General features: G+C 45.8%; 1 protein-coding gene across 2 annotated transcripts in view; it reads left to right on the top strand.

Annotated features, from left to right (window-relative positions):
- The window catches only part of LOC147703531 (uncharacterized), a 399,722-nt gene that overhangs the window by 211,625 nt on the left and 161,823 nt on the right, over positions 1–26,274 (top strand). Inside the window, exons 4-5 of one of the 2 annotated variants that reach the window (XR_015297584.1) lie at positions 13,521–13,595; positions 22,698–22,834. Coding sequence is in view for 1 of the 2 variants with exons in the window: in XM_086931902.1 (XP_086788028.1) it covers positions 13,521–13,595; positions 22,698–22,808 (186 nt within the window). In the remaining variant the exon portion in view is untranslated. The remainder of the gene's footprint in view (positions 1–13,520; positions 13,596–22,697; positions 22,835–26,274) is intronic. The other variant, XM_086931902.1, reaches the window with a different exon arrangement.

Genomic DNA, 26,274 nt, shown 5'->3' with positions numbered 1-26,274 from the left:
GCACTTACAGCTAGAGGCTCGGCTGAGCCCCATCTCTTTGTGATCAGCCTCTTTGCGACAATCAGCCCTAGTGCTAGAAACCAGGAGGTGACTCTCGTTCGTTTGGTGCTTGTCTAGAGGTGTAGAATATAGGTCTCCCAATTCAGAGGTATTGTTTGGTCTGTGCAGTGGCCTAGAGTGGACACCACTCATTTCTAATATTCTCTCAGTCTCTGGCAGCTCCGCGTCATGTGCAATAGGTCTGTGTCAACAGCTCAGCGGCACAGACAGCACCAACATAAAATTTGTTGATTTTGGCTGGGGTGAGGTATGCCCTCTGGGTGAAGAAGTACTGTATGAGACGGAAGCGCATGTTTCTCGGGATATTAGTCAGTCCTTCCAATACCCTACTCCATTCAGCATCCGTAAAAGGGTGCTGTAGGTTGTCTTGACAAGGCACGCCTGCTGACAGAGTAGCGGCGGCTCTGTATGTGCCCTGAGAGAGGCGGTGAACCACTTAAGGAGGTGTCTCCCCATGTCCATTACGTGCAGATATTGGATGGTTAAGTGCGTTGGGGGCTCTATCGTCATGTCTCCCCAGTGTTTTTGTAGCGTAGGTATGATTGCTCGGTGCATGAGGAATTGTCCTGATGCTACCCCGGAGCTGTCTACAAGTGAGGCGAAAGACATTAAATTTCCTTCAAGATACAGGTCTCCCACATCTTGTATTCTGCTGTCTGTTAGACTACGCATCTCACGGGCTGTGATGGGGCCGTGGTCTCTCAGTGTGCCAGTTAGGGGCAGTGCTGGGGCATACGGCTTAACACTATGCGTCAGCCAATGCACAAATATAGGGGCCGATTAGGATGGCGGACGGATGCATGACCGCTGGGCTGAAGGCGGCAGAAAACGCACCTCATCGTCCGCCAGCAGCGGGCCTTCTGTCCGCCATATTAGGAAGGGGAAATGGGCAGATTTACCGTCCGCCGCGTAAAAACGTGAACCGCCGCAGGAACACACCAGACACCATGGCGGACGGAGCCAATCCAAGCTCACCGCCGTGCGGAATGACGTCCCAACCGCCTGCATTATTACGATGTTGCAAACAAACCAGAACACCGCAGCGGAAACACTTCCATCTCATAGACGGCGGAAGCACCACAACGGAGAGGGAAAGCATTGCCACGAGACCCACTGCACGGACCCGACCGCCATGGACCCAGGCAGTTGGGCCTGTTAGCGTGGCCACTCCATCCGCGACGGTCGGGTTTCTATGGTTCCGTCGGCGGTCTTTGGAGACATCCGTCCGCCGCGGTCGGATTTTGCTGGAGGGGAATCCTAATAGCACCAGCAGTTTCCCCACGGTGCGGTCGGACGGTCATTTCCCGCGAGACTGGCGGTCTGGACGCTTTCTGTCCGCCATCTAATTCGACCCCTAGTTCTTCTTATTTGTGATGCTGCATATCTTAGACTAATGCCTGCAGCACGAGCAACTGCAATGAATTTGAAAACAGACACACAACTCTCATTCTCCTTGAGCCATAGAAAGTCCACCGCCTTAAGCAAACTACCTTTAATTTTGCAGCAAATGCATCAGGTTTGTTTGCAACTCACACCATTATCTGCTTTTTATCTTCTGGCAATATTATTTGGTGCACTTTTGTCAGACCTCGATCATGAGAACACAGGTCAGGCAAGGGCTATTGGACCAAAACCATGGGGTTGAGGCCTTTTACCACTGTTGTCTCGGGCACCACCCTAAAATGGCTGTGCAAACTAGGCCAAGTACAACCCTTTCAGGTTCCCTTACCCTGCTTAGGGCCGATTCCGATCTGGGTCGGAAAGCTCTACGACGGAGCTGGATCCGGAGTGTTTTCCGACCGAGCCGGAGTCCTGCTGTCCGACCGAGCGAGTGCAATGCGGCCATATGCTGCTGGACTCGGTTTGGTCGGACTCCCATAGAAGTCAATGGGAGCTGGTCATACGACATGTACATGGGCTCCCATTGACTGAATGGGTACGTCTCGTACAAGGGCGCCCCCTACAGTGTGTACGCGTCGGTGCCATCCGCACCATACATGCCTGTGTTGGGGAGACCCTTGGGAGTCCCCCTCTGTCTGAGTCGTAGGGCTGCGGGTGACAGTGGGTCCGACGCGGACCCCCAAAGGTAACTTCCCGGACGTTTTGCAAGCTGGACACTCCGGCTCGCACCGGCTGTCTGACGCGTGCATCATACTGGCTCGGACGTAAATCGCATCCATTGCACGCCACGGTTAGCTTACGGCTCAGACGTACGGAGTGGTTCGGACCCGGAAATGACTCAGTCTGTGAATTTCACGTAGCTCACATCATACTTGCTCACTCGTACAGCTGTACGAGTAAGGCAGAAAACACTCGTACGGATCGTACTTTGGTTCCCTTCCGACCCGGATCGGAATCGGCCACTTAGTAGCAAGTACTAGAAGTCACAGGCTTCTCAGTGAGGTTGGTGTAGGGATACTCAGGCTCAAGAATCAATACCACTTCACCCCTCCCCATAAAAGCCAAATAAGATCAATATCAAGCCTAGTGCTTCTCTTTGTATAACACAGAAAGCATAGAATTCAACTACACATATGGTAATGCACGAATACCCGATTTGTGGAAGTGAGTCTTTATGCTTTTAGGGATCTTTGCCTACTAGTCCAGTTAGCCCTCCACCTATTCCTTGTGGATACCCTTTCTGTGGGTTTCCCCCAGATCCAGAGTTCGAGGTACTGCCAATGGGTGCAGCTCATGCTCACCCACCCCCCTGTATGGTCTCAGCACTCAGTTTTTCAGGCCTATGCCCTTTTAGTCTCTCAACCAATTTGTAAGAGCAGCTCCAGCCCATGTTCCGCTCTCCTGCAGCAGTGGGATGTCACTGGTAGCTGGAAGGTTCCAGACTGAACATAGCATTCTTTTAGGGTATTGGGTAGCAGCCGGCCGGGCAGTGCGTCGCTCGGAGGGGCATGTTAAGAGCGGAGGATTTTTGCAACTGGTGGTATATCTCTGCTCATTGCATGGCTAACTTCGGCGCTCCATTGGGTAATTGATGCTTCTTCTTGAGCATGACAGCCACACATACGCAGGTGCTGGTTCTTCAGTGTGGTGATCGGCAGGCGATATCTTTGCCACACAGTCCATCGAGGCAATAACCTCAATTCTTCAAGAGGCTTCCCCAGGGCACCTCTCTGGTCACTTGATTTTTAGGAGTAGTACGGCGTTTACAGGGCTGGTGTAGCTCGACCCACAAATATCTGACCCAGTAATTCCGGGCACAGAGACACCAGAGAGAATTTGTGTCAAGGCAGGGTCTGAGGGCAGGAGCATTACCCCCTGCAGTACCATGGGAAAAAGCTGTCCCTGTTCCTCTAGAATCCTGTCCAGCCAACAGGCCAATTCCACGCCTTCCATGCCCTCCAGTCACAGCCCCAGGCCATGCATAGAAGCCCAGGGTACACAGAGCATAGAGAGGGTGGGGGAGCAGGCAGGGCCCCTGCCCCATGAAGCCATTACCTGCCTTGAAAATACCCTGAGAGTGAGTGTGGAGAGTGCGACCTTAAAAGCCAGGAGACTCCCTGAGATCACTGAGCGTTTCCAGATGTTTAGCAAGATAAAGTAATACAACAGGTGGAACAATCTTAAGAAGAACCCCGACTTACTCCAAAAAAAAACCCAGCCACCCTATACTTTTATTGTGAGCACCCAATTTCTCAAGAGTGCCTAATTCCCAATGGGACATGTACACAAAGAGGGATGCTTGAGCAACAAAAAAGAATCCATCTTGGATGTATCACTATTCCTAAAAATGTTTTAAAGAATCTTTTCCTAACCTACGGCCTGATGTATAAAGCCCTTTTGCAGTCACAGTCCCTGTGATGCACAAAATCATATTCAACTCTATTCCTTTATGGGTTCCGCTATCCTTCTGGATCCAAATAACTGACTAACCTATCCACCACTCAAATTACTTTCATATTTCACAATACTAATTCAACACTAATGCTTTATGGGTTCCGGAATAGCGTGTTACTCGCCGAAAAAGCGCTCTGACGCCTCGTCAGGGGTAGTAAGCGCTATATAAATGCAATTACAATACAATATGGTTTGCAACCAGTAAGGGGCTTTATACTATGTACAAAAGCCCTTTTACGAGTTGGAACAAGCTTTCCGATTCTGATTCATGAAAGTGCTTTTTCAACCCTTTATGAATTGCAAAAATGAGGGGGCATGAAAAGGGCATCTCCCTCCTGTTTGTGAGTTGGAAAAGTGTGTATCAGTTGTTTGCGACCTCAGCTGTGGTTGCAAACCGTTGATCAGTTACCATCCCCCGAGTTGGAATGGTAATTGGTTCACAAATGTTGAGCTGTCCCATATGGACAACTTCCTCTTTGGGATCTGTGCTGGGCAAGGAACAATGCCCGCTATCTCAATGTATTCCCAGGAAGGAACCTTTTGTTTTTTCAAAACAGCACCTGTCCCTTTGATGGATGAGGGGTATTTTCAAAAAAAGTTTCCATGATGGGAAGGCAAATGCAGGGATGGCAGTCTGCTGTCCCTTGAAGGCTTCCACCCCTGCATTTCTAGCCAATCACAAGGTGTCAAAATTGAGACCTGCCTACTTAATATTCATTAGGCAGTTTTTTTGCCACTGCCAGCAAATGGACAATTTTGTAATGCGACCTACACAGTTTGCACACAGTTTGGACATCCTGGTATGCAAATAGATATTAGTACATCAGGCTGTTAGGCTGCATCACCCTTGAAATAGAAACCACATATGGAGTCATTACCAGAGAAGACGCATGAGATCCTTAGAGAAATGCTAATTTGACTTGAGCTTTTAATTAAAAAAACATTCTGCAAGAAGCTTAGAAAAATGAAGGGATTACTCGGAATGGACATGGTTCACTGTTCTTGCTACACCTCCCCAGGGAAGTCATCTTGAAACACAGATCCTTCTGTGAAGCAAAGATAATGGGAAATGTGATGCAAATCAATAATAATAATAATAATAATAATAATAATAATAATAATAATAATAATAAATAATATTAATAACAACAGTAAAGAATACAACAAGGGTATGCTTAAACATTGCTTTAGCAACAAAGGACTGATATAGAGTTTGGTGGGTGGCTACCAGTTCTCTGGGTCAGAAGAAGCCTTCGCCTATTCAACCTCCCCTCCACCTGCCCTCCCTCGGCACAGTACTTACATGTTTAGAACTTCTCCCCACCAAGTGCATCCATCGAGATCATCCATTTTTGTTCTGAATTTCTCATTGATATTATGTTGTGTTTACATTTGCCATTACCCCTGTGCATACTTACTCTACTTTAGCCACCTTAGTTTACAGCTTTTCCACCGTTAGGGTCGTATGCATCATTATACTGGTCGCAAACAGGCCCGGACAAGTCGTAGCAGGCACCAGGCAATCCCCCGGTGCGCCCCACGGGTGGGGGCCGGTTTTGGGCCCCTAGGCGCTGTTTTTGCTGCAAAATCGGCCCTGTAACAAAACCGGCCCTGTCAAAGAGCTCAGCGGGGTGGGAGGGGGGTTTGGGGGGGGGGGGGGGGGGGTTGCCGAGCACTTTGCCAGGGCCGGTTTTGGTTTTCAGTCCGGCCCTGGTCGCAAAAACTGTTCGCAATTTGCAAACTAACATATTTAATAGGTTAGTTTGCAGTTGTGGCTCCTCTGCTATGGCGTAGAAGCGTCGCCTCACTGCTTTTAAGCAGTGCGAAGTAGAAACATGAAATGATAATCATTTTGCATTATTATCATTTTATGCTGCTTCCTGCTGCTTTGTGGGCGGGTGGGTGGGCTTCTCTGTTCTTGGAGCAGGACGGGGGAGGAGTGGTTTGCTCACTCTTATGTACGCAATGACTGTTTGCTCAGCCCTCTCGGGACAACCAAACCAGTCATGTGCACTTTCCCGCGTTCTCCATGAAGGCTGCTTACAGCCTGCATGGAGAACATCCCCAGGCCCCCATTCCCTGGTTGAGTTTCGAACCAGAACACTCAAAACCAATCACAATGCTGCATTACAGCGTTGTGATTGGTCAAGGGGGCCTGGGTGCTTACCAATCACAATGCTGCATTGCAGCGTTGTGATTGGTCAGTTGGGCCTGCTTCCTGTTTCTCAATGTACACGAGGAGAGCAGGAGCAGAGACACGGGACCCGGCCTCCAGCAAGGTAACTTTATAGTAGTTAGCAAATTTAGACTCACTCCGATTGGATAGAATCGCAGGAATGGTAGCCTGCAAGAGCCAATAGACCACCATGTCGGGGATTGCATGTAAATAAAGAAGCTGCTTTAAAAGCAGCCTAATTTCCTTAAAGGAAATAGAGCTGCTCTTAAAAAAGTTTCCTTGAGAGTTGGCTGTGTACCCAACCTTTTCCATAATTCGCAAAGGAGTGTGGATCGAAAGAGGATCACTTCCCTTTTTCGAGTGAGTTACCACCAAACTTGGGTGTCTGTTAGCTTTTCAATGGTTTGCGGCCATAGCTCTTGTTGCAAACCATTGATACATAGGGTTCAGATTTTGTGTTTGGAAGAGACACCCAAAACACACCTCTTCCAACTATGAATCAGGTTCCAGCCACTATCCCTTTTTTGGAGTTGATAAAACTTTACCAACTCATCAAATGGGATTGATACATGGGAAACCAGTTTTTAAGTTGCACACTCGAATTCCAAGTATTTGCTACTGTAAACAAGCATTGGAAATGCAATAGGTCTCGCATTAGGAAAGTTTGAGCGATTGTTATTGTAAATGACACTTTTTTATTTATGTGTTGGTTTTTAAAATAGCAAAATTAATAGCTTTGTCAGTTACAATGTCAATAGTTTTAACTTTCGCAAATGTGACACCTATAGCATTTGTAATGCAATGTGTGTTGTATTTACGTGACTTAGATGTATTGATATTACAAATCACAATGGCTTTTATTTTTGTAAATGATTAATACTTAATTAAAAGTTATTTTAATTTATAATGGCAATACCTTAAACGTTTGTAAATAAGTTTTGTGAAGATTATGTTCAGTGTATTTTATTGTGACGAAAATCCAAGCACATTGCATTTGCACCTACACACACACAGAGCCACACACACACACACACACACACACACACATATAGATGTGGTGGATCTGGGGGATATGGTGGTGGTGGATGTGTTTGTGGATGTGGTGGTGGATGCGGTGGTGGTCATGGATGTGGTGTTGGTGGATGCAGTGGTGGTGGATGCGGTGGTGTTGGAAGTGTTGGTGGATGTGTTGGTGGATGTGTGGTGGTGGTGGGTGTGGTGGATGTGGTGGTGGTGGGTGTGGTGGATGTGGTGGTGGTGGGTGTGGTGAAAGTGGTGGTGGATGTGGTGGTGTATGTGGTGGTGTATGTGGTGGTGTATGTGGTGGTGTTGGATGTGGTGGTGGATGTGGTGGTGGATGTGGTGGTGGATGTGGTGGTGGTGGATGCGGTGGTGGTGGGTGTGGCGGTGGTGGGTGTGGTGGTGGATGTGGTGGTGGTGGATGCGGTGGATGTGGTGGTGGTGCATGCGGTGGATGTGGTGGTGGATGTGGCGGTGGATGTGGATGTGGTGGTGGATGTGGTGGTGGTGGATGCGGTGGTGGTGGTGGTGGATGGGGTGGTGGTGGGTGGGGTGGATCTGGTGGCGGTGGATGTGGCTGTGGATGTGGCAGTATATGTGGCAGTGGTTGTGGTGGTGCATGTGGAGGTGGATTTGGAGTTGATGGTGGATGTGGTGGATGTGGTGGTGGTGGATGCGGTGGTGGTGGTGGATGCGGTGGTGGTGGTGGATGGGGTGGTGGTGGATGGGGTGGTGGTGGATGGGGTGGTGGATGTAGTGGTGGTGGGTGTGGTGGATGTGGTTAACTAAAACGAGGATGTAAGGGGTTAAATGTATGCCGAAGGTAAATTCAGACTGAAGGGGCCTCATGATTAAGTGGTACAGCTGTTTCTGTGTTAAATAGTTGTAAGAGGCATACACAATCATTGTCTTATCTTATGTTTATGCTGCTGTGGTAATAAACTGGAATTTGAACTTTCCACTGTAGTAATAAACGTGGAGTGTGCGGTAACTTTCACTACGGAGAAGAGTTAGCGACATGGGTGTGGGCAGTGCATTTATATTGTAATGGGAGCATCTCAGCCATAACATATGGAATTGGGGGAGAGGAGAGATACACAGCGCACTAAGTGCTGGAGGGAATGACGGGTAGTGTGAGGGAGCGGAGAGTGAGCACCCCGCCGGCCTGGAAGTGGGAACTCAGCCCAGCGCGTGGCTGTGTGCAGCGAGGTGTGCCCTGCGGCTGCAGCAGGCATCAGTCAATGCAGCTCCCAGCGGCCCCTGCGGAAGGCACTGCGTTGTACACTATTCACTCATGTGATGGGGGAGCACCGCAGGGAAGACGGGGACCCCCCTGGAAGGTAGGAAGGCCCAAGCGGGAGGGGGTGAGGGGCAACGGCCGTGCGGGGGCGACACAGGAGGAGATATAGTGAGGAGAGAGGCTGGTAAATAGACCTATGAGGGAGAGAGAGGGTGGGATAAAGATGGGGGCTGAGGAAGAGAGAGGGAGGGGAGGTTTTGAGGACGAGGGTTGGGGGCGAAGGCGTGGAAAAGAGAGGGTAAGTAGCAAGCATGGAGAGCGAGGCTAGTAATAAACGTGGAGTGTGCGGTAACTTTCACTACGGAGAAGAGTTAGTGGCATGGGTGTGGGCAGTGCATTTGTATTGTAATGGGAGCATCTCAGCCATAACATATGGAATTGGGGGAGAGGAGAGATACACACAGCGCACTAAGTGCTGAAGGGAATGACGGGTAGTGTGAGGGAGCGGAGAGTGAGCACCCCACTGGCCTGGAAGTGGGAACTCAGCCCAGCGCGTGGCTGTGTGCAGCGAGGTGTGCCCTGCGGCTGCAGCAGGCATCAGTCAATGCAGCTCCCAGCGGCCCCTGCGGAAGGCACTGCGTTGTACACTATTCACTCATGTGATGGGGGAGCACCGCAGGGAAGACGGGGACCCCCCTGGAAGGTAGGAAGGCCCAAGCGGGAGGGGGTGAGGGGCAACGGCCGTGTGGGGGCGACACAGGAGGAGATATAGTGAGGAGAGAGGCCGGTAAATAGACCTATGAGGGAGAGAGAGGGTGGGATAAAGATGGGGGCTGAGGAAGAGAGAGGGAGGGGAGGTTTTGAGGACGAGGGTTGGGGGCGAAGGCGTGGAAAAGAGAGGGTAAGTAGCAAGCATGGAGAGCGAGGCGAAGAGTGGAGGCGGCGGCAAGGCTCGAGTGTGAAGAGGAGGCGGATGAAGCAGCACTGAGAATACTTACAGGAAAAACAAGCTTCTGTGTCTGCGACACGGCGGGGAGGGGGCGGAGCGGGGAGAGGTGCGACACGGCAGGCAGGGGAGGAGAGTAGGAGGAGGAGGGGGGAGGAGAGTAGGAGGAGAAGGGGGAGGAGAAATGCGACACAAACAAGACGGAGGGAAGGCAGATAAGGAGAGGGGGAGGAGAAATGCGACACGGCGGGCAGGGGAGGGGGCGGAGCGGGGAGAGGGTGTGAAAGCAGCAGGGGCCTGGAGAGCGGCTGAGGGAACTGATGTGCACGCGCTTTTAAGCTCAATGCGAATGCGCATTGAGCTTAAAAGTCACGGGCACTGCAAGGAATCGCCACGATTCCTTGCAAGTTAGTTAAAGAGTGGTTAAGCCCCCATAGTCTCGCAAGCTCGATGCGCATGCGCATCGACAGGCGAGACCTAAAACGGCTAGTACATCTGGCCTTTAGTTCTTTTTCAACAGTTTGTGAGTTTCTTTTGATTGAAGAGCTAGGCATTATTTGGAAATTATGTTGTACTGATTCCTTTCCCATTTTGATTTTTGTGCAGCTCACTTTGACCCCTTTTCAACAGTTTAGAAATGAAACGCCATTGAAGGTTGTTCAGGCGTTTTAGCCTCAGTTAAAGAATCTTTATTGCCAAATAATTTAGGTTAGAACTAAGCCCCAAGTTCCTTGTTTTTTTATTGTCAAGCTTTATTACTGGTTTCCTAGTGATAATACTTTTTGTGACGAAATCTCTGGTTGTACAGCCAGTGCCTTTGTTGGTTCTCATTTCTATTTGGCTCATTGGGAACTACTTCAGATCAAATAGTTTGTGACCCTACTTAGAAGGGACAACGTGTATGCTACCTTATGATTTATACTGTGTTCTAGAGATTAATCTGAGTTAATGTTAATGAATGCACTTGTCCAAACTGTCCTTTTGTAAAGAGGCTACTTGACCAATTTGGCCATGCATCAACGACGATGCAACATCCCTCCTGTGCAAACAGCGGCGCTTAGTCTTCCAGTAATGCAAAGGTAGGTACAAAGAGTGTACCCCAGATCTGTCTTTGCATCTCAAGGCAGCCCCCACTCCCCCAGCCATAGGACTTATGTATTTTGGCTGGCCCCATTACAGTAGACATTTTCCCCAGTGGGACACAAACAGGTACTTCTAGACTGAAAATCCCATTGGGATCCTTCACAAAAATGAGCTTCTTTCTTAAAATCTAGACATGGATATGGAACTTTACCACAATTCCATGGGCCCATGAGTCAAATCCTAAGTGGTTCCTCCTATCTATGCAGTCTTTTTCCATGCAGGATTGAGTAAATAGCTCCAGTGTATCTTGGTGCTATGTCAAACCAGTTAAATGGGGGCAGGGGACAAGGGGCAGACTTCTATCAGGTAGTTGTATACATACTGTTTCTGTTGATTGAGTAGCCAGTGACTGGGGCTGCCAAGTTGTAACCTAGGTGTAAATAGGCATGCCTTTGTAATCCTTTATAGAGGGGAGGGCTGGATCAATTTGGTTTGAGCATGTAAGTTAAGGCTGGATGTACATGAGTTCACTGTGTGCTTCCAAGGGAGTTTGTACAGGGGTTGGCACCATGGTGTATGACTTTGGGTGATTGTGTCAAATCTGTGTGTGAAGAAGTCCTGAAGAAAGTGAGTGGACTCACCTGCATAAGGAAAAGAACACCTGTTCATCTTATAATAGTAACAGAAATGTAGATATAGTTGCCATTTTCAGGCCTGTTATCATTAATTCTGCACCGCCGCTAGGTTGTGTCAGCTACCTTTCCATGCCATACAGAAGGGCTAGCCCTGTGGGCATGTAAAACCCCAAGGCCTAGGCTCATAATCATGAGCAGATATTATCCTCAGTGTGAAGTGTATTTCAGTAGTATATTTGGGGCACTGGTGGTTGATGATGTTTTTCTAATTGGTGTAACTTCCTCATGCGTGGCAAAGATGGCATACTGGATCATGGCACCCTGACCTTAACAGAGGCATGTTACCAGTGGCTTAGGGATAATGGTCAAACATATTGAATTTGAATCCTAAATTCACTCAAGGCAGGGAGATGGAGGGGATTTATAGTGTCAGCCAGGACAACAACCATTTATTCTTCTTTTCATTAGGAATATATTTATATATATTTTTTACTTTCTACTGCTATTAAGATTGTTTCAACCTTGCGTAGATGGGCCAGGTAGCACTTTACAACACGTGTTCAGGTAATAAACAGTAACAAGTAAAGAATAATGCAACTGAGATCCAAATTTTTAGGCCAGGGGAAGGAAATCAATCTTTTTTGTATATTCCCCTAGATTTTTGTTTTTTGTAGACCTTGAAAGCTTGTGTTTTGTATCTGTTGGTAGTGAGGAACTGCTAAGAAGGTCCTCACCGGAATGACTTTTCATATAAGCATAGTAACTATTTTGGCTGTCAACTATAGAAGAGCACAAACATGGAGAAAGGCATACCAGCTCCAAGCATAAACTTAATTGATAGCAAGTCTAAGCCATTAGTCAAGATAGAGTTTTATTTTATTTGTTGTAAGATAGATTTACTTTTATACATTTGCTTTTTTCTGCCTTAGGAAAAAACTGTTTGGCCAGCGACTGTAATGATCGTCTGGGCGGCTCTTTGCTGCTCAACAATAATTAGTTTCCATCACATCTCATCCCTGTTTGGTGGACATGCTTCATGGCAGTACATTGCAGTAATCTGAAGTATCTTGCAACTGCTTTACATGTACTCCAGGTTCGATGACTTTTCCTGTTAGCACTTCCTGGACGCCAGCTTATGGAGCCCATGATGGGGTTCTCAAACAGAATCCTTTGTTATGAGCCACTTGCCTTTCCTATACAGGTACCTACACTTGGTGGCCAAAAAGAGTTAAGGTCCATATCACCCGACTGCCCTAACATTTCCAACACCTAATAGTTTTCGTGTTGGCTGATTAAAAATCTGTATGAACATTTCTAAGACAAATGACTGAAGGCGTGACCTTCTCTGTGTAAGCTTTTTATTGATAGTAGGCAGGTAGGGAAAGTTCCTGTGATAGTTTTCCGGTAGGCCTGGATGAGATTTTAATGTTGCAGATGAAATTAATGCAATTGGTGAATTGTGCTCTGTGTGAAATTTGTAAATGTTCTCATTAATCTAATTTTTTGTAACTCTAGACTGATGGATGCAGAAAATGTTTTGCCAAGAGACATCTTCTTCTTCCAGAAGTATCCTTCAGGTGTATCACGTGTTTTGTTTAACAAAAACTCTTGCGAGATACCAGCAAAATACGTTTCACTCCATGAATGGAATTTCATGTGATTTTAAGAAATACTCCTAGAAGTTTATGAAAAATGTACGTAATTCTGTACACACTTAGGGCCTCATTACGATATCGGGCTGGAAAGTCTCCGCCCGACACCGACTTGGGATCGGGACCGACGACTTGCGGTTGGCGAAGTTGACCGCCAGATTATGATGCAACCCAACATTGTTCGGTCGGAGTCCCATTGTTCCCTATGGGAGCTCGTGTTCCACCTGACAATTGGATATAACACAGGCTCCTATGTGTAAATGGGGTGTTTGCTGAAAACCCTGCATCCTGTCGTAGGCGCCCCACAGTACCTGCCACACATTGCAGAGTTTTACAGGGGGGGTCCCTTAGGCTCCCCCTCAGGCATCAACCGTAGGCTGCAGGGGCAAGGGGGCCCTGCCAGAGGCCCCAAAGTAACTTTACAATAGCCTTTCCATGTCAGACAGGCCATCGTGGAAAGGCTGTTGGAAATCGACATCCCAAGGGCATAAACGCCGTCCATAGGGTTGTACGATGTGGTTCCGACCGACATGAATACTCCACAAGTCGCTCTGAACCGATTTGAAATGAATGTGCGGTATACATTCCAACAGCGAAAAACGTAATTGGGCAATCAGAATGGAAACCGACCGAGTCTGTCGAAAGGGCTCCGACATGGTTGAGGACATCCAACTGTCGGAAGGAGGCTTTCCGCCCAACATTGTAATCAGCCCCTTAGTTGCTAGATGAAATATACATTCATTCAAGGAGTAATGAGAATCCTGCTATCTAACTGGAGAATTGATTTTTTTTTCCTTTTTTGTAACGTGCACATTCAAGCTTGCCTTAATATTATATGTTGCTGTTGTTCCAGGTTCAGCAAGTTTTCCCTGATGGCAGTTACAGTGATACAACACTTGAGGTGAATTTACAATCTTCAGATGCACAGGTATGTAATATAAAGCAAATCCTTTTGGTGTAGATGCTAATTCTAACCTTGTTTTTTAATGGTCCTTCTTTTATATTCTATAAATTGATCATATAGGATGCTTCTTTCTGGCGGTAACTGTGCTCCAGTGTCACCATAAAACCATCTGCAAACTAACAAAGTAGTAGTATGTTGAATATATGTATGCTCTTTATAAATCTGCACAATAAATATATGTGAAAGAAAACACTATCAAGTTTAGCATTATCCCAATACCAAGAATTGGGATACTTATCTTAAGGCAGTTTACAGGAAGGCAAACAAGTTAACTACAAAATGGCCACTATTTTACTAAAAAGTTAGAGCATTCATTAAAATGTTGGGAGCGACAGCCAATCAGATTCCTCCAAATACATTCTTTAACTGCTACTTTTGGACTGTTCAGGGAACTGTTCCAGAACATGGTAATGAATGGAGAAATGACTACTGGGGGGAGAGAGGATGGGGAAAAGTGACATTGCTGCTGAATTCATGTGCTAATACCATTGCTGATCTGGGAGCAATAACGCTGCTTATTGGCCCAGGTCACACTCATAGAGAGGGTGATAAACAATAGTCAGTGTCATTGGCCATGTTCATTATCCTGCACGTAATTTAGAAAACAGTTAGCTCCCAGAGTGGAACGTTGGTAACTGGCTAGCCAATTAGAATGCTCCCTTTGCTGGCCATACATAATGTTCCATGCCTGCAAAGAGTATTCTGAGGCTGATGAGCTCACAGCATCTCCCCTATGTGTTCTGGGCAGATAGGGAGTGCCTCACGACCATGAACAGCCTATCACCTAAATGCTTGAGTGGAAAAAACAGATTGTCCTCTCGCGGTACCCCTTCAGCTTCTTCTACACATGTACTATGTGGAAGGTAATTGTATTGTAACATTTGTTTAGAGACGTAACCATGCCCCACATTCTATGGTGTTATCCAGTTAGTTTGTTTTTTGAACTGTCATTGATATGAAATGTAATGATAAGGGAAGAAGGTCCTCAGCATCTCTCTTACTAGTGCCATGTGAATTTTCCTCTCCATGGCCCTGTGTTTTTTCCTCACTGAGTTTAACAATCAAGTGAGCCTTCTGATGGTTCTCCTGCTTACTTGCATGAGACATCAGTCCTGGTTCTGATGTTGAGGTGGGCACTCAAAGTGCTCCCATCTTTCAGGCAGCGTCTACTGCTCTCTGCACCCGAGCAATCCAAGACTGATACACAGTCATTGGTGGAGTGGGACTCAGTCCATGCCCTACTAGCTTCTACACTTAATGGGACGGGCTAGTGGGACTGAGGCCCATTACCATGAAGCCTGGCTTTCTATCATGCCAGGCCACAAGGATCTCTTCCCTTTTAGGCCATCTCAAATCTCTGAAGGGCCAAGCCACTCTGTTCCTTGGAGTTATGGAGAACAGACACCAGGGGCCCATGGCTCCTGTTGTAATCGTCCTATCGCAGCCCAGGGGCAAATGCTGGACTTACCATAGCGGGCATTGGGCATGTCCCCAGTGGGCCGGAGCGGGCTGCTCCCAGGGCCGGGCGAGCAGCAATCTGCCAGGGCTGATTGCTGTTCCTAGTCCGGCCCTACCTGAGGCAGACCCATCAAGCAGTGTCTTAGGGAGTATCGCCCTAAGTCACGAAGCCCCACCATGGAGGATCCCTCCCCTGTGAGTTCTCGCACAACACTCCTTCATGGGTTGTACCTTGTAAATTTGAATTTTTAACTGAGAAAAAGGAGCAGCTCATTTTAAGACTTTGAAATTGAGGTATGAGCTATTGAAATTAATTAATTGCAGTGTTAGCAAGACTTCCTATCTTTTTCACAGCTAAGCTAAAAATGGGTGTAACACTCTCCAGCACAACTAAATTAAACACATTCCAACTGTAAAACTAGACAAATGTAATCATATGTGTTAACTCTATACTTTTAACCACTTCCCAAAACCGTAATCCTACACCCCAAACACTTAACCCTCAAGTGATACCCCAAACCCTTAAACCTATACCCTTTACATGATGCCCTTAACCTCTGAGTACAAACCCCTAATCCTTTAAACCTTAACCTCTTAACTAATACATTTTCAGCCTGTAACACTTAGCTCTCTACCCCAAACCCTATATCCTTAACGCTTTACCGTATACCTTTAACCCATAATCTTAACCTCCTCACCTGTAAATCGAGTCCACAAATCTTTAACCCAATACTATAAACTGTATACCTTAAACATTAAAACCAATATCAGTAACTCCTAAATCCCTAATCAATAAACCTTTAACCTCCATTCCATAAACCTTTACCCTATTCCTTAACCTGCTTCCCAAAACTCTTAACCTTATTCCCCAAACCCTTATTCCTGTATCCCAAACCATAAACTCTACATCGTTAAATCCTACACCACAAACCCATAATCTTATACCCAATGTTGCATGCAGAAAATGTCTTGCCAAGACACATTTTATGCTTGAACCAGTCTCCTTCCTGTTTATCACATGTTCTGTAAAAAAACAAACTCTTGGCGATACCAGCAAACTACGTTTTGCACCATGTATGGAATTTCATGTCTGGTGTAAACAGTAGTAACTAGAAGATCTTTCCTTCCCAGGACGAATTCTGTTGTGGGTGTCAAATAATTCTCAGGAAACAAAGTTAAAGTTGGTTGGTGAGTTTATTGTAAGAGCAACGAGCCACCGCACCATACACTGGCACAGAAGATCACCAACTGGCAATATACAGAACTAGAACATCTAGAGCCCGATGACAACAGGGAGGTTCCAGAGAAGGAACCTAATAAACACAAGCAAATACAACATTATCTCTTTTTTCCAAAAAAACAAACAAAAAACAAAAGTGAAGCAAACAAAATAAAATTATAAAACTAGCGAAGTTTCCATGGAAGGCGAGTAACACGTGAAGATTTTCTGACAGAACCACTTTCCATGGGACACACTGCAGATGAAGAACTAGGAACAGAAAGTAAAGATTTTCGTACAGAATCTGAAGACACAAGTTGAGACTCTGCAGAACAAACGCCAGAGTCACCCATTTTCGCTTTGATAACTTTGCAAAGATTCCACCAATGTCCACCCTCCACCATGACAGCATTCCCACACACTTTCTCAACACGAACAGGTTCACTGAAAGATTCACAACCCTTCTTAACCGCCCTATAATTCTTTACACGCACCATGTCACCAGGAGAAATATTCAAAGATTTAACAAACTTCTTGTCATTATACCTGTTGGCCATTTTATCTTCAGCACATTTAACACGCCCCTGCACTTCATCATTATTAGTAGTGTGGAAAGAAAACTTGTGGCTCACAGTTCTCAAAAGCCAGGCAGGGTAAAGGGTAGAAGTAGGTAATCTTCCTCTGAGAGAAACAAAGGGAGCAACTTTTGTGACAGAATGCGGTGTGGTGCGATAAAACCAAATCATAGATCTCACAGCGTTCTCCACATCGAAACTATTCCCCTTGGCCCACTTTATACACTCAACAAGCACAAGCAAGTTTGTGGAGAAGTGTGGCTCAGGGGTTAGAGGCGGCAGACCCGGAAGCTGAGATCGGTCCTGGACCAGGGTTCAATTCCTTGCCTCGGCAGGTCTTGGGCTAAAAATTCCACGGACTCGATAATTCTCGCTCCGGTGCCTTCTCGACTCACGGGTTCACACTCTGCGACTCTGGGCAATAGCTTGCTTAATCTCCACAACGGCCCCTCGCGGCGGGATGCCTGACTTTCACCTTGTGGATACCCGCTGGGGCCATCACACAGGGGAATATCAGGACGGGTTCCCTAAGCAAGCGCCGGGACACCCACTGCGGGTAGCTGTGCGCTATATAAGCTCAACTACATTTACATTTACATTTACACGGTTCATTCTCTCAACTTGACCATTAGTTTGAGGAGGCCCAACTGAACTTCTTAAGTGCTTTACACCAGATTCTTCCAAAAAGACGCGCATCTCAGCATTAACAAATTGCACACCATTGTCAGAGACAAAACTTTCAGGAAAACCTTCCCTCATAATATTTTCCTTAGAAAAAGAATGGCACAACTAGCAGTAGGGTTTGCACAAAATTTAACCTCTGGCCATTTGCTATCAAAATCCATCAGCACAAAGGCAAATCTAAGATGAGATGGGAGAAAATTAAAAGGTCCAACAAGATCAATACCAATCTTAAGCCATGGTTTAGAAGGAAAGGGAATGGGCTGCAAAGGGGGAACAACAACTTTTAAAACCTTTCTCAGCGGTAGCACATACACAACATAGCTTGACCCTTTCTTCCACATCACCATCCATCGAAGGCCACCAGTAATGCAATCTCAACCGTCTGTTAGTCATAGTTAGACCAAGGTGACCCTCATGCGCCTTATCTATCAGATTCACACGTAATTTCAGAGGAGGAATACACCTGTCATCCCTCATAACAACCCCATCTTCAATAGAAAGTTCATCAGAAACTTTCCAAAAAGGTTGAATATGATGAGGCAAACTTTTTTCCTTTGGCCATCCAGCAACAATATATTCTTTAACTTTTGACAAAGTTACATCAGCAATCATGGCGTCAAACCATTCACTTCCAGAACAACCAACATTGTCAATAGCATCCAAAGAGGCGATAGAACAATCCTCTCTATCCTCCTCCAAATCAGGACCATCATTTTCCTGCAAAGGTAGTCTAGAGAGCATGTCTGCTGTACAATTGTCTTTTCCGGGTATATGTTTAGAAACAAACTGATATTGCAACAACTTGGTAGTGAGACGAGCAATGCGAGGAGTGGCAAACTTAATACGATCTCCAGACAAAATGTAGATCAACGGCTTATGATCTGCCTGAATTACAAACTTCCTTCCCCAAACATAAGTCCGAAACTTTTCACATGCCCAGTAGCATGCTAGTAACTCTTTCTCAATGACCGAGTAATTTATTTCAGGATCTCTGAGAACCCTTGAAGCATAGCTAATAGTTACTTCCTTTCCATCAACTACCTGAGTGAGCACAGCTCCTAGACCATAATTGCTCGCATCAACTGTAATAATACAACTGACACTGGGGTCATACGCCTTCAAAACCTTAGCGTTAACCAATTCAGATTTAACCAAATCAAAAGTGGACTGACAAACCTGATCCCAAACAAAGGTAACACTGGATCTAAGCATATTTGAAAGAGACTTCATTTTAGTGGCGTAATCTGGGATAAAACGTGTATAAAATTCACATAAACCCAAAAATGAATGCAATTCATCTCTGTTCTTGGGTGCTGGACAATCAACAACAGCCTTAACCAAACCAGGTCTAGGAGAAACTCCCAAACCTGAAACCAAATGACCTAGAAATTCAACTTCCTTCTTCCAAAATTCACATTTGGTCTTTTTGACAACAATCCCTCTTTCATCAAATCTCTTCAAAACAGACCTGAGAATATGATCATGTTGATCTAAGAATTTGTCAAAAATCAAAACATCGTCCTGAAAAATGACTACACCCTTGACATCTTTGAGCACACTCTGCATAATCCTTTGAAAAACTGAAGCCGCAGAGGCTAGCCCAAGCAGCATTCTACAAAATTGAAAAGTGCCAAAGGGAGAATTAAAAGCAGTAAAATGTCTGGACTCATCTTCCAGGACAATTTGGTGGTAAGCAGAGGCTAAATCAATTTTAGAAAACCACTGCGCATCCCTCAGCTCTTCCATCAAATCCCCAATCTTAGGAAGTGGATGGGCATCCACCCAGATCTCCTTATTGAGACTCCTGAGATCACAACAGAGACGAATCTCCCCATTCCGTTTGCGTGGAACCACTAAAGGACTAAGCCACAAGCTAGATTCAATAGGCTCTATAATACCATTTTTCTCCAGTCTCACAAGTTCAGCTTTAAGATCCGATCTCAAACTGAAAGGTACAGACCTTACTTTATGTTTCACCGGCAGAGCATCGCTTTTAACTTTGATTCTGTGCTTGAACCCTAAATTTCACCAAGAGAATCAGAAAAAACTCTTGGAAATTCTTTCTCAAGAGACAAAGAATCAGGCATATCCAGCACAACAAGTACTTGTTCTTTTGCAACTGGTCTCAGTAACATACCAAATAAACCCTGATGGTACCAACCTAAAATGTTCAAGCCCCATACAGCAACATAAATATTTCCTTGTATCCTCCTGTCTTTGAACTGCAAGATGTCTTCAATATAACCCTCCAAAACTATTTTGCGTCCCTCATAGGAAACAGGTGCCCTGTCAGGCGGAAATAACTCCCTATCTGCCCAAGATTGCTTGAACAAATCCAAAGAAATCATGGTAATTCTCGCACCGGAGTCCTCAAGTAGCTTTAAACAAAAATCACCCACAAGAATATCCACATATGGATCTTCGCATTCAGCAGGATCACCAGTCACAACACCATCATCAGTAACAGTGACAATCATGTCTTTGAATTCTTTCACCATTTCACACTCCGAAACATGTTCATCTTCCAACACACAACTGACTTTTTCAGTTTTACTCAATGTGGCTTGACAAACTTTAGCCAAATGGCCAAATTTTCCACACTTATAACACTTTGCATTTTTTCCAGGACAAAAACTATTCTCCTTAGAGTGCGGAGGATAACCACATCTATAACACATATTTTTTTTATAAACACCTTTGTCGTTGGACTTATCTTTCCTGGTAAAACTAGACTTGTTGGTTTGAGAAACAATAACATTTACACTTTCTTTTTGCACCTCTGTTTTGCTCAATTCTTTAATAGAAGTTTGAGCTAGCTCTAGACTTTTTGCTACTTTTATAATTTCCTCCAAAGTTGGGTTTCCCATTGTAAGTAACTTCTGTTGAATATGTTTATCGCAACAGTGTGCGATGAACTGATCTCTCACCAGTTGGTCCCTAAAATCACCAAACTGGCATTCAGCACAAAGTTTTCGTAAAGCACTTAAATAGGAATCAACATCCTCACTCTGAAGTTGCGCTCTTTTAAAAAACTTGTGTCTTAATACAACTAAACTTGGTTGTACATCGATTTTTTTAACAAGCTTTTTAATTGTTTCTTGGTATTCATCAATTACCTCACCCTCAGCAAGGACCAAATCAGGTAAGTACTTGAAAACCTCCCTTCCCTCAAATCCCAAACAGTTTAAAATTAAGAATTTCTTTCTTTCTGCCCTGTATCTAGAAGCACCAATGGCACCAATATATGTCTCAAAGGCATCAAACCACTGCCTCCACTGAATTTGTGGTGTACCAGGGCTTTCCAAGAAAGGGGGAGGCTGATTGACAGATTGCATTCTTAAACAGAGAAAAATAACAATATTCAATCAAAAGGTAAAATGCAACTTAACGTCAAAAGATAACAAGCAGAATAAAATGAGAAGGATTTTGGTAGAAATAATGGTAGAAATACCACTGTAGCAAAAAAAAAATATTTTCTTACTACCACTGATGTAAACACAACTTTGATGTCCAAAATAGAATCTTAAACTCGATGGGTCATTTGCTCCGTTGCTTCAGAAACTTGCTTGAATAGCCACCATACAAGTAAAACAGAAAATATATAAGAAACTGAAAGACTGTCACATGCGATGGCACTGTGAGTAGAAAGATTTGCCGAAAGACTGTCACATGGGATGGCACTCTGAGTAGAAAGATTCGCCGATAAACAAAAGAGGTTGTAGAGAAAAGTCGACTCCGTGAGACTCGTTGGTGCCCAAACGACGCTCTACACTCACGCCGATTCTCGATGCTCTGCACTCATGCCACGCAGAACACCGGAAGAATGTTGCTGAACGTTGTTTCTGCGCAGAACGCTGCTAGAATGCGGCTGTGAATGTGGTTGCTGGAATTTCCGAACACTGCTAGAATGTGACGTGCAAAGAAATCACCAACTCCCAATGTACATTCGACAACGTCATCAGATGCAGCGAGCGCTCAAGAGGTAACAATCTCGCTGGACAGTTGAAAGACGGTAAAGCTCAACGCCAAAGAGGTCAGTTATCCCAGCATTAGAAGCGTTTAAAGTTCAAAACTTAGCGTTTATCAACGTACTTTTCCGAGGATAAATGTAATATAACAAGTCAGCTACTCCACTCCACTTTCTTTAAAATGACCCACCCTACGACCTCCTCACCTTTTAGAAAATAGGGTTGACACACTGCCGCTGGGGAAATAAATTCCCTTTTTAACTTACTACCGCTGGAGAAGGTGGTAGGGTCAAGAGGGAAAATTAGAGCTTCAGTGAAACTTCTTTTTTTCACAAAAAACAGCAAAAAGACGGTAAATCTCGAAGCAGTGGCTCGTTTTGAATTGACCCCAAGTCCTCGTCGCCAAAATTATGTTGTGGGTGTCAGATAATTCTCAGGAAACAAAGTTAAAGTTGGTTGGTGAGTTTATTGTAAGAGCAACGAGCCACCGCACCATACACTGGCACAAAAGATCACCAGCTGGCAATATACAGAACTAGAACATCCAGAGCCCCATGACAACAGGGAGGTTCCAGAGAAGGAACCTAATAAACACAAGCAAATACAACAGATTCCATCTCTGAAAGTAATCACATCAATAGACACCTTTCGGTGGAGAAATAGGGTATCAAGGAAGAGGTCAAAGTGATGTGGATCTGAAAGCTGCATCAAAATTGTAAGGTGAAAACCTCCAGTAAGCGCAATAAAGATGCAAGCCTCCCAAAAGAACTTAGAGATTTTGTAGAAGAGTCTCTTTACCTTTGTGTTTAATAAAATTGGTATTGGACTTCTTCAAATACCCTCTATGGTCTACTAGTCTTCCTTCTACCACCCGTCTGTACTATCCAGTATGGGATCTATAAGGTCTGCGGTACAGGAAGTATATATGTGTTTGAGGTCCTCATTACTACTTAATGGACTGGTAATAATATGGCATATTTTTATGCTTCTGCTCTGAGCACAAGAATTGCTAGCACAATTTAAATGATCCTGAGGTTTACTGCTCAACAGTGTGGGTAAGACAGACTTCAACGACAGAATGTCATCACATGGAAAGCATGCTAACTTTGCTAAAAGCAAACATCATACATGAACTTGCCAATTTACTGTCTTTTCTCCTCAGGGAATGGAGATGCAGTGGTACATTTCAAGCCAGTTCCTTCATGGACCCCATCACCAGTGTCCCAAATCTGAGATGGACGAGGCCTACAACCCTTACAGGACTTACAAAGGAGTAAGAAACAAGCCTTCTGTGCAGAGGTCTATGTGTTTTACATACAATATAATGAAAGAACAAATACATATTTTGCAAGAAAGTGATTATGCTAAACTGTATTTTTGGGGACAACTGTATCAGCCATTCATCTTTGACTGTACATATGATGTAATCCATGGATCCTATATATGAAGGTGAATATCCTGAGATCACAGAATATGAAATAAGTTTCATCATACTATTCAGTGGCAGAGCGCCAAAAAGGAGTGTGACAGATTAGCAAAGTCCCAAGTGGTAGCGTCCATCTTGTGAATGGTGCCTGCCAGCACCAGAGGGAGGAGACAGTGGCCATAAGGCAATGCATGGCCCTCCATGTAATTGTCTTTAAACTTCAGGGACTGCTTTCAAAGAGATCAAGGATTGCTGTTCCACGCCTGCCATCCCTGCACAATAAGCCACTCAGAGTGTTGCTAAAGGGCTCTTGCTTTGTACATATTGACGAGCCAGGACTTCCTACGACTCCCTTCAAATTGACATTTTCAGTGTCTGATGAGTACATCAGCTGCACCACAGAACATAGGAGGGTTTACAAACTAATAGCCTGCAAAAATAAGCATTTTCAATGCAATTGGCCTCACATTTACAAGAGTTTCAGCTATTGGTTTTGTAAATGACAATGCATTTCATTTATGTGTTGTTTTTAAAACAGATAAATAAAAGGCAATGTCATTAGCATACACCCTCACAAATGCAAGACCAATTGCATTGCAAATGTGTTTGTGCTATAAAAAAAATGTAAGCGTTAGGAGAGAGCTTGTCCTGCCAGCAGGCAGGACAAAGCTATTTGGGAAAATAGTGCTTGGAGGCTGTAATTAAAGCCTACTGAGTAAGAACACATGTAACATATGGGCCGGGATGCCCGCCACCCCTCCCAACACCAATTCCCCATGGGAGGAGACAGACACAGGTTTAAACTTTTGGAAGGCGGGGGGGCCTCACGACCCCCCCGGCCGTATTTATTAAAATATGAAACAAAATTTAAAACTTTAAAGTAAAATGTTTCATGAATCATGTACAAATTCAACTTCAATTACATTTTGATGAAGACAAGTTTTTAGGCTAACCTTAACAAATCTCTAATACAAAGGTTTCCTAGCCGAGTCTAGCATCCTGAAAATGCATAACATTTTGAATTTGTACAACCTAGCATTAAGGGCCAACGGCAAGGTCTTAACCGGTGTCAGATCCCTATTACTAACTTCCCGCCCTCACGGTGTGAGTGGTGCATGCGCAGAGGACTTTACCCTCGCAGCCAACTGTAACTTCCCTTGTCGTGGGGGCCCCCTTTCACTCGACGCCATCTTAAGGTTGTCCGAGTTCCCGTGCGAGGTATCCGTAAGAAGGACAGCGTGGACTCCCCCCCTTCCCCACACTCTCTTCCGCCAGAGCGGATATCCGGACCCCGGGAAATTCGTGGGAGGGGCATATAACCGTCTTCCCCTGGGAGGGGCCTATGGCCGTCTCCCCCTGGGTGACCCATCCATAGTCGGTGCCGCCCCCCCGTGGGAGGGGCCAATGGCCGCCTCCCCACGGGCGCTCCCATCCATAATGGGTGGCGCCCCCCCTAGGGACCTTGAAATCACCGCTTACCGATCATGACGTTACCGCCCGACCAAAAATAAATATGACAGTTGTTTTACCTACTAAGGAAAGAAAATTATGCCTAAATCTGTAACAGCTTGACAATTCACCGACTTTGACATTGCTACAAAGGGAAAAAAGTCCTAAAGCACAAACACAATCTTTATTGAATCCATTCCATTACGTTTCTACAAAGGAAAAAAGGCCTACAATCAAGTATTCAATCAAAGGCATACATTCATGATGCAAAAATTGACTGTATCTTTTTATTACATTCAAATAATCAACGAGAAAATTACTTTATTCCACAAAATTTGCAACCCAGGGGCTGGTGGGTGGGTCAAAAAAGTGCAGCTTGTTCCCTAGAGGGCTCACGAGTGACGAGTGGTGCAGCCTTCAGAGCACAGGAACAAGAGGACGCTTCGTTGGATTCCAGCGCTATTTATCCATCTGCGGGAGGGCGGGGGCCCGCCTCAGGTGTGCCCATCCGTGCACGGACTTCCGGGCGGGTGTCTAGGCCAACCTCTTCTGGGCGGGATGGGCGTGCTCCGGCTACGCCGCTTCGGGCATACCAGCTGGGACACGCCCCCCGCCCACAATGGTTTCCCGGGGGATCGGGGCACCCATCCATACGTTCGGGGGGACTGAGTGGTCTCCCCTTTCCATATGGGCCGGGATGCCCGCCACCCCTCCCAACACCAATTCCCCATGGGAGGAGACAGACACAGGTTTAAACTTTTGGAAGGCGGGGGGGCCTCACGACCCCCCCGGCCGTATTTATTAAAATATGAAACAAAATTTAAAACTTTAAATTAAAACTTTTCATGAATCATGCACAAATTCAACTTCAATTACATTTTGATGAAGACAAGTTTTTAGGCTAACCTTAACAAATCTCTAATACAAAGGTTTCCTAGCCGAGTCTTGCATCCTGAAAATGCATAACATTTTGAATTTGTACAACCTAGCATTAAGGGCCAAAGGCAAGGTCTTAACCGGTGTCAGATCCCTATTACCAACTTCCCGCCCTCACGGTGTGAGTGGCGCATGCGCAGAGGACTTTACCCTCACAGCCAACTGTAACTTCCCTTGTCGTGGGGGCCCCCTTTCACTCGACGCCATCTTAAGGTCGTCCGAGTTCCCGTGTGAGGTATCCGTAAGAAGGACAGCGTGGACTCCCCCCCTTCCCCACACTCTCTTCCGCCGGAGTGGATATCCGGCCCCCGGGAAATTCGTGGGAGGGGCCTATGGCCGTCTCCCCCTGGGCGACCCATCCGTAGTCGCTGCCGCCCCCCGTGGGAGGGGCGAATGGCCGCCTCCCGCCGGGCGCTCCCATCCATAATGGGTGGCGCCCCCCCTAGGGACCTTGAAATCACTGCTCACCGATCATGACCTTACCGCCACAGGCCGGATAGTTGAGCGACTATCTGGCCCCCCCACACCTCCTAAAGGTCATGTCTCCTCAAACCCACTAGCCATGCTATGAAGTCTCCTATGAGTAAGTCATTCCCAGCCCAGGACAGATGCACCCCATCATTCAAATAATAGCGATCCCCCCTAATACACCCATGGGGAATGCTTTGGAGATGAGCGGAGCGAAACAGTTTCTCAATCTTGTTGTTGACCCTCTTTACCGAGTGGTTCAACGCTGACATAGACAAACCCCCCCGCCATATTCTTCTGAGAATCATGTGGGACCAGGCGATCGTACACCCAGGGAGCCTCTTGGCCAACCAGCTGACTGCTGACAATATGTGCTCAACTAACACCCGTCTTCCCAGTCTCACCAAGTCATTGCCTCCCACATGCACTATGATTACAGGTGGCGGTGACCTGTGCCGCC

This window comes from Lissotriton vulgaris, chromosome 7, assembly GCF_964263255.1.
Source record: "Lissotriton vulgaris chromosome 7, aLisVul1.2, whole genome shotgun sequence".
NCBI lineage: Eukaryota > Metazoa > Chordata > Amphibia > Caudata > Salamandridae > Lissotriton > Lissotriton vulgaris.
The sequence above is the reverse complement of the archived record's forward strand: the minus strand, read 5'-3'. Positions and strand labels throughout refer to the sequence as shown.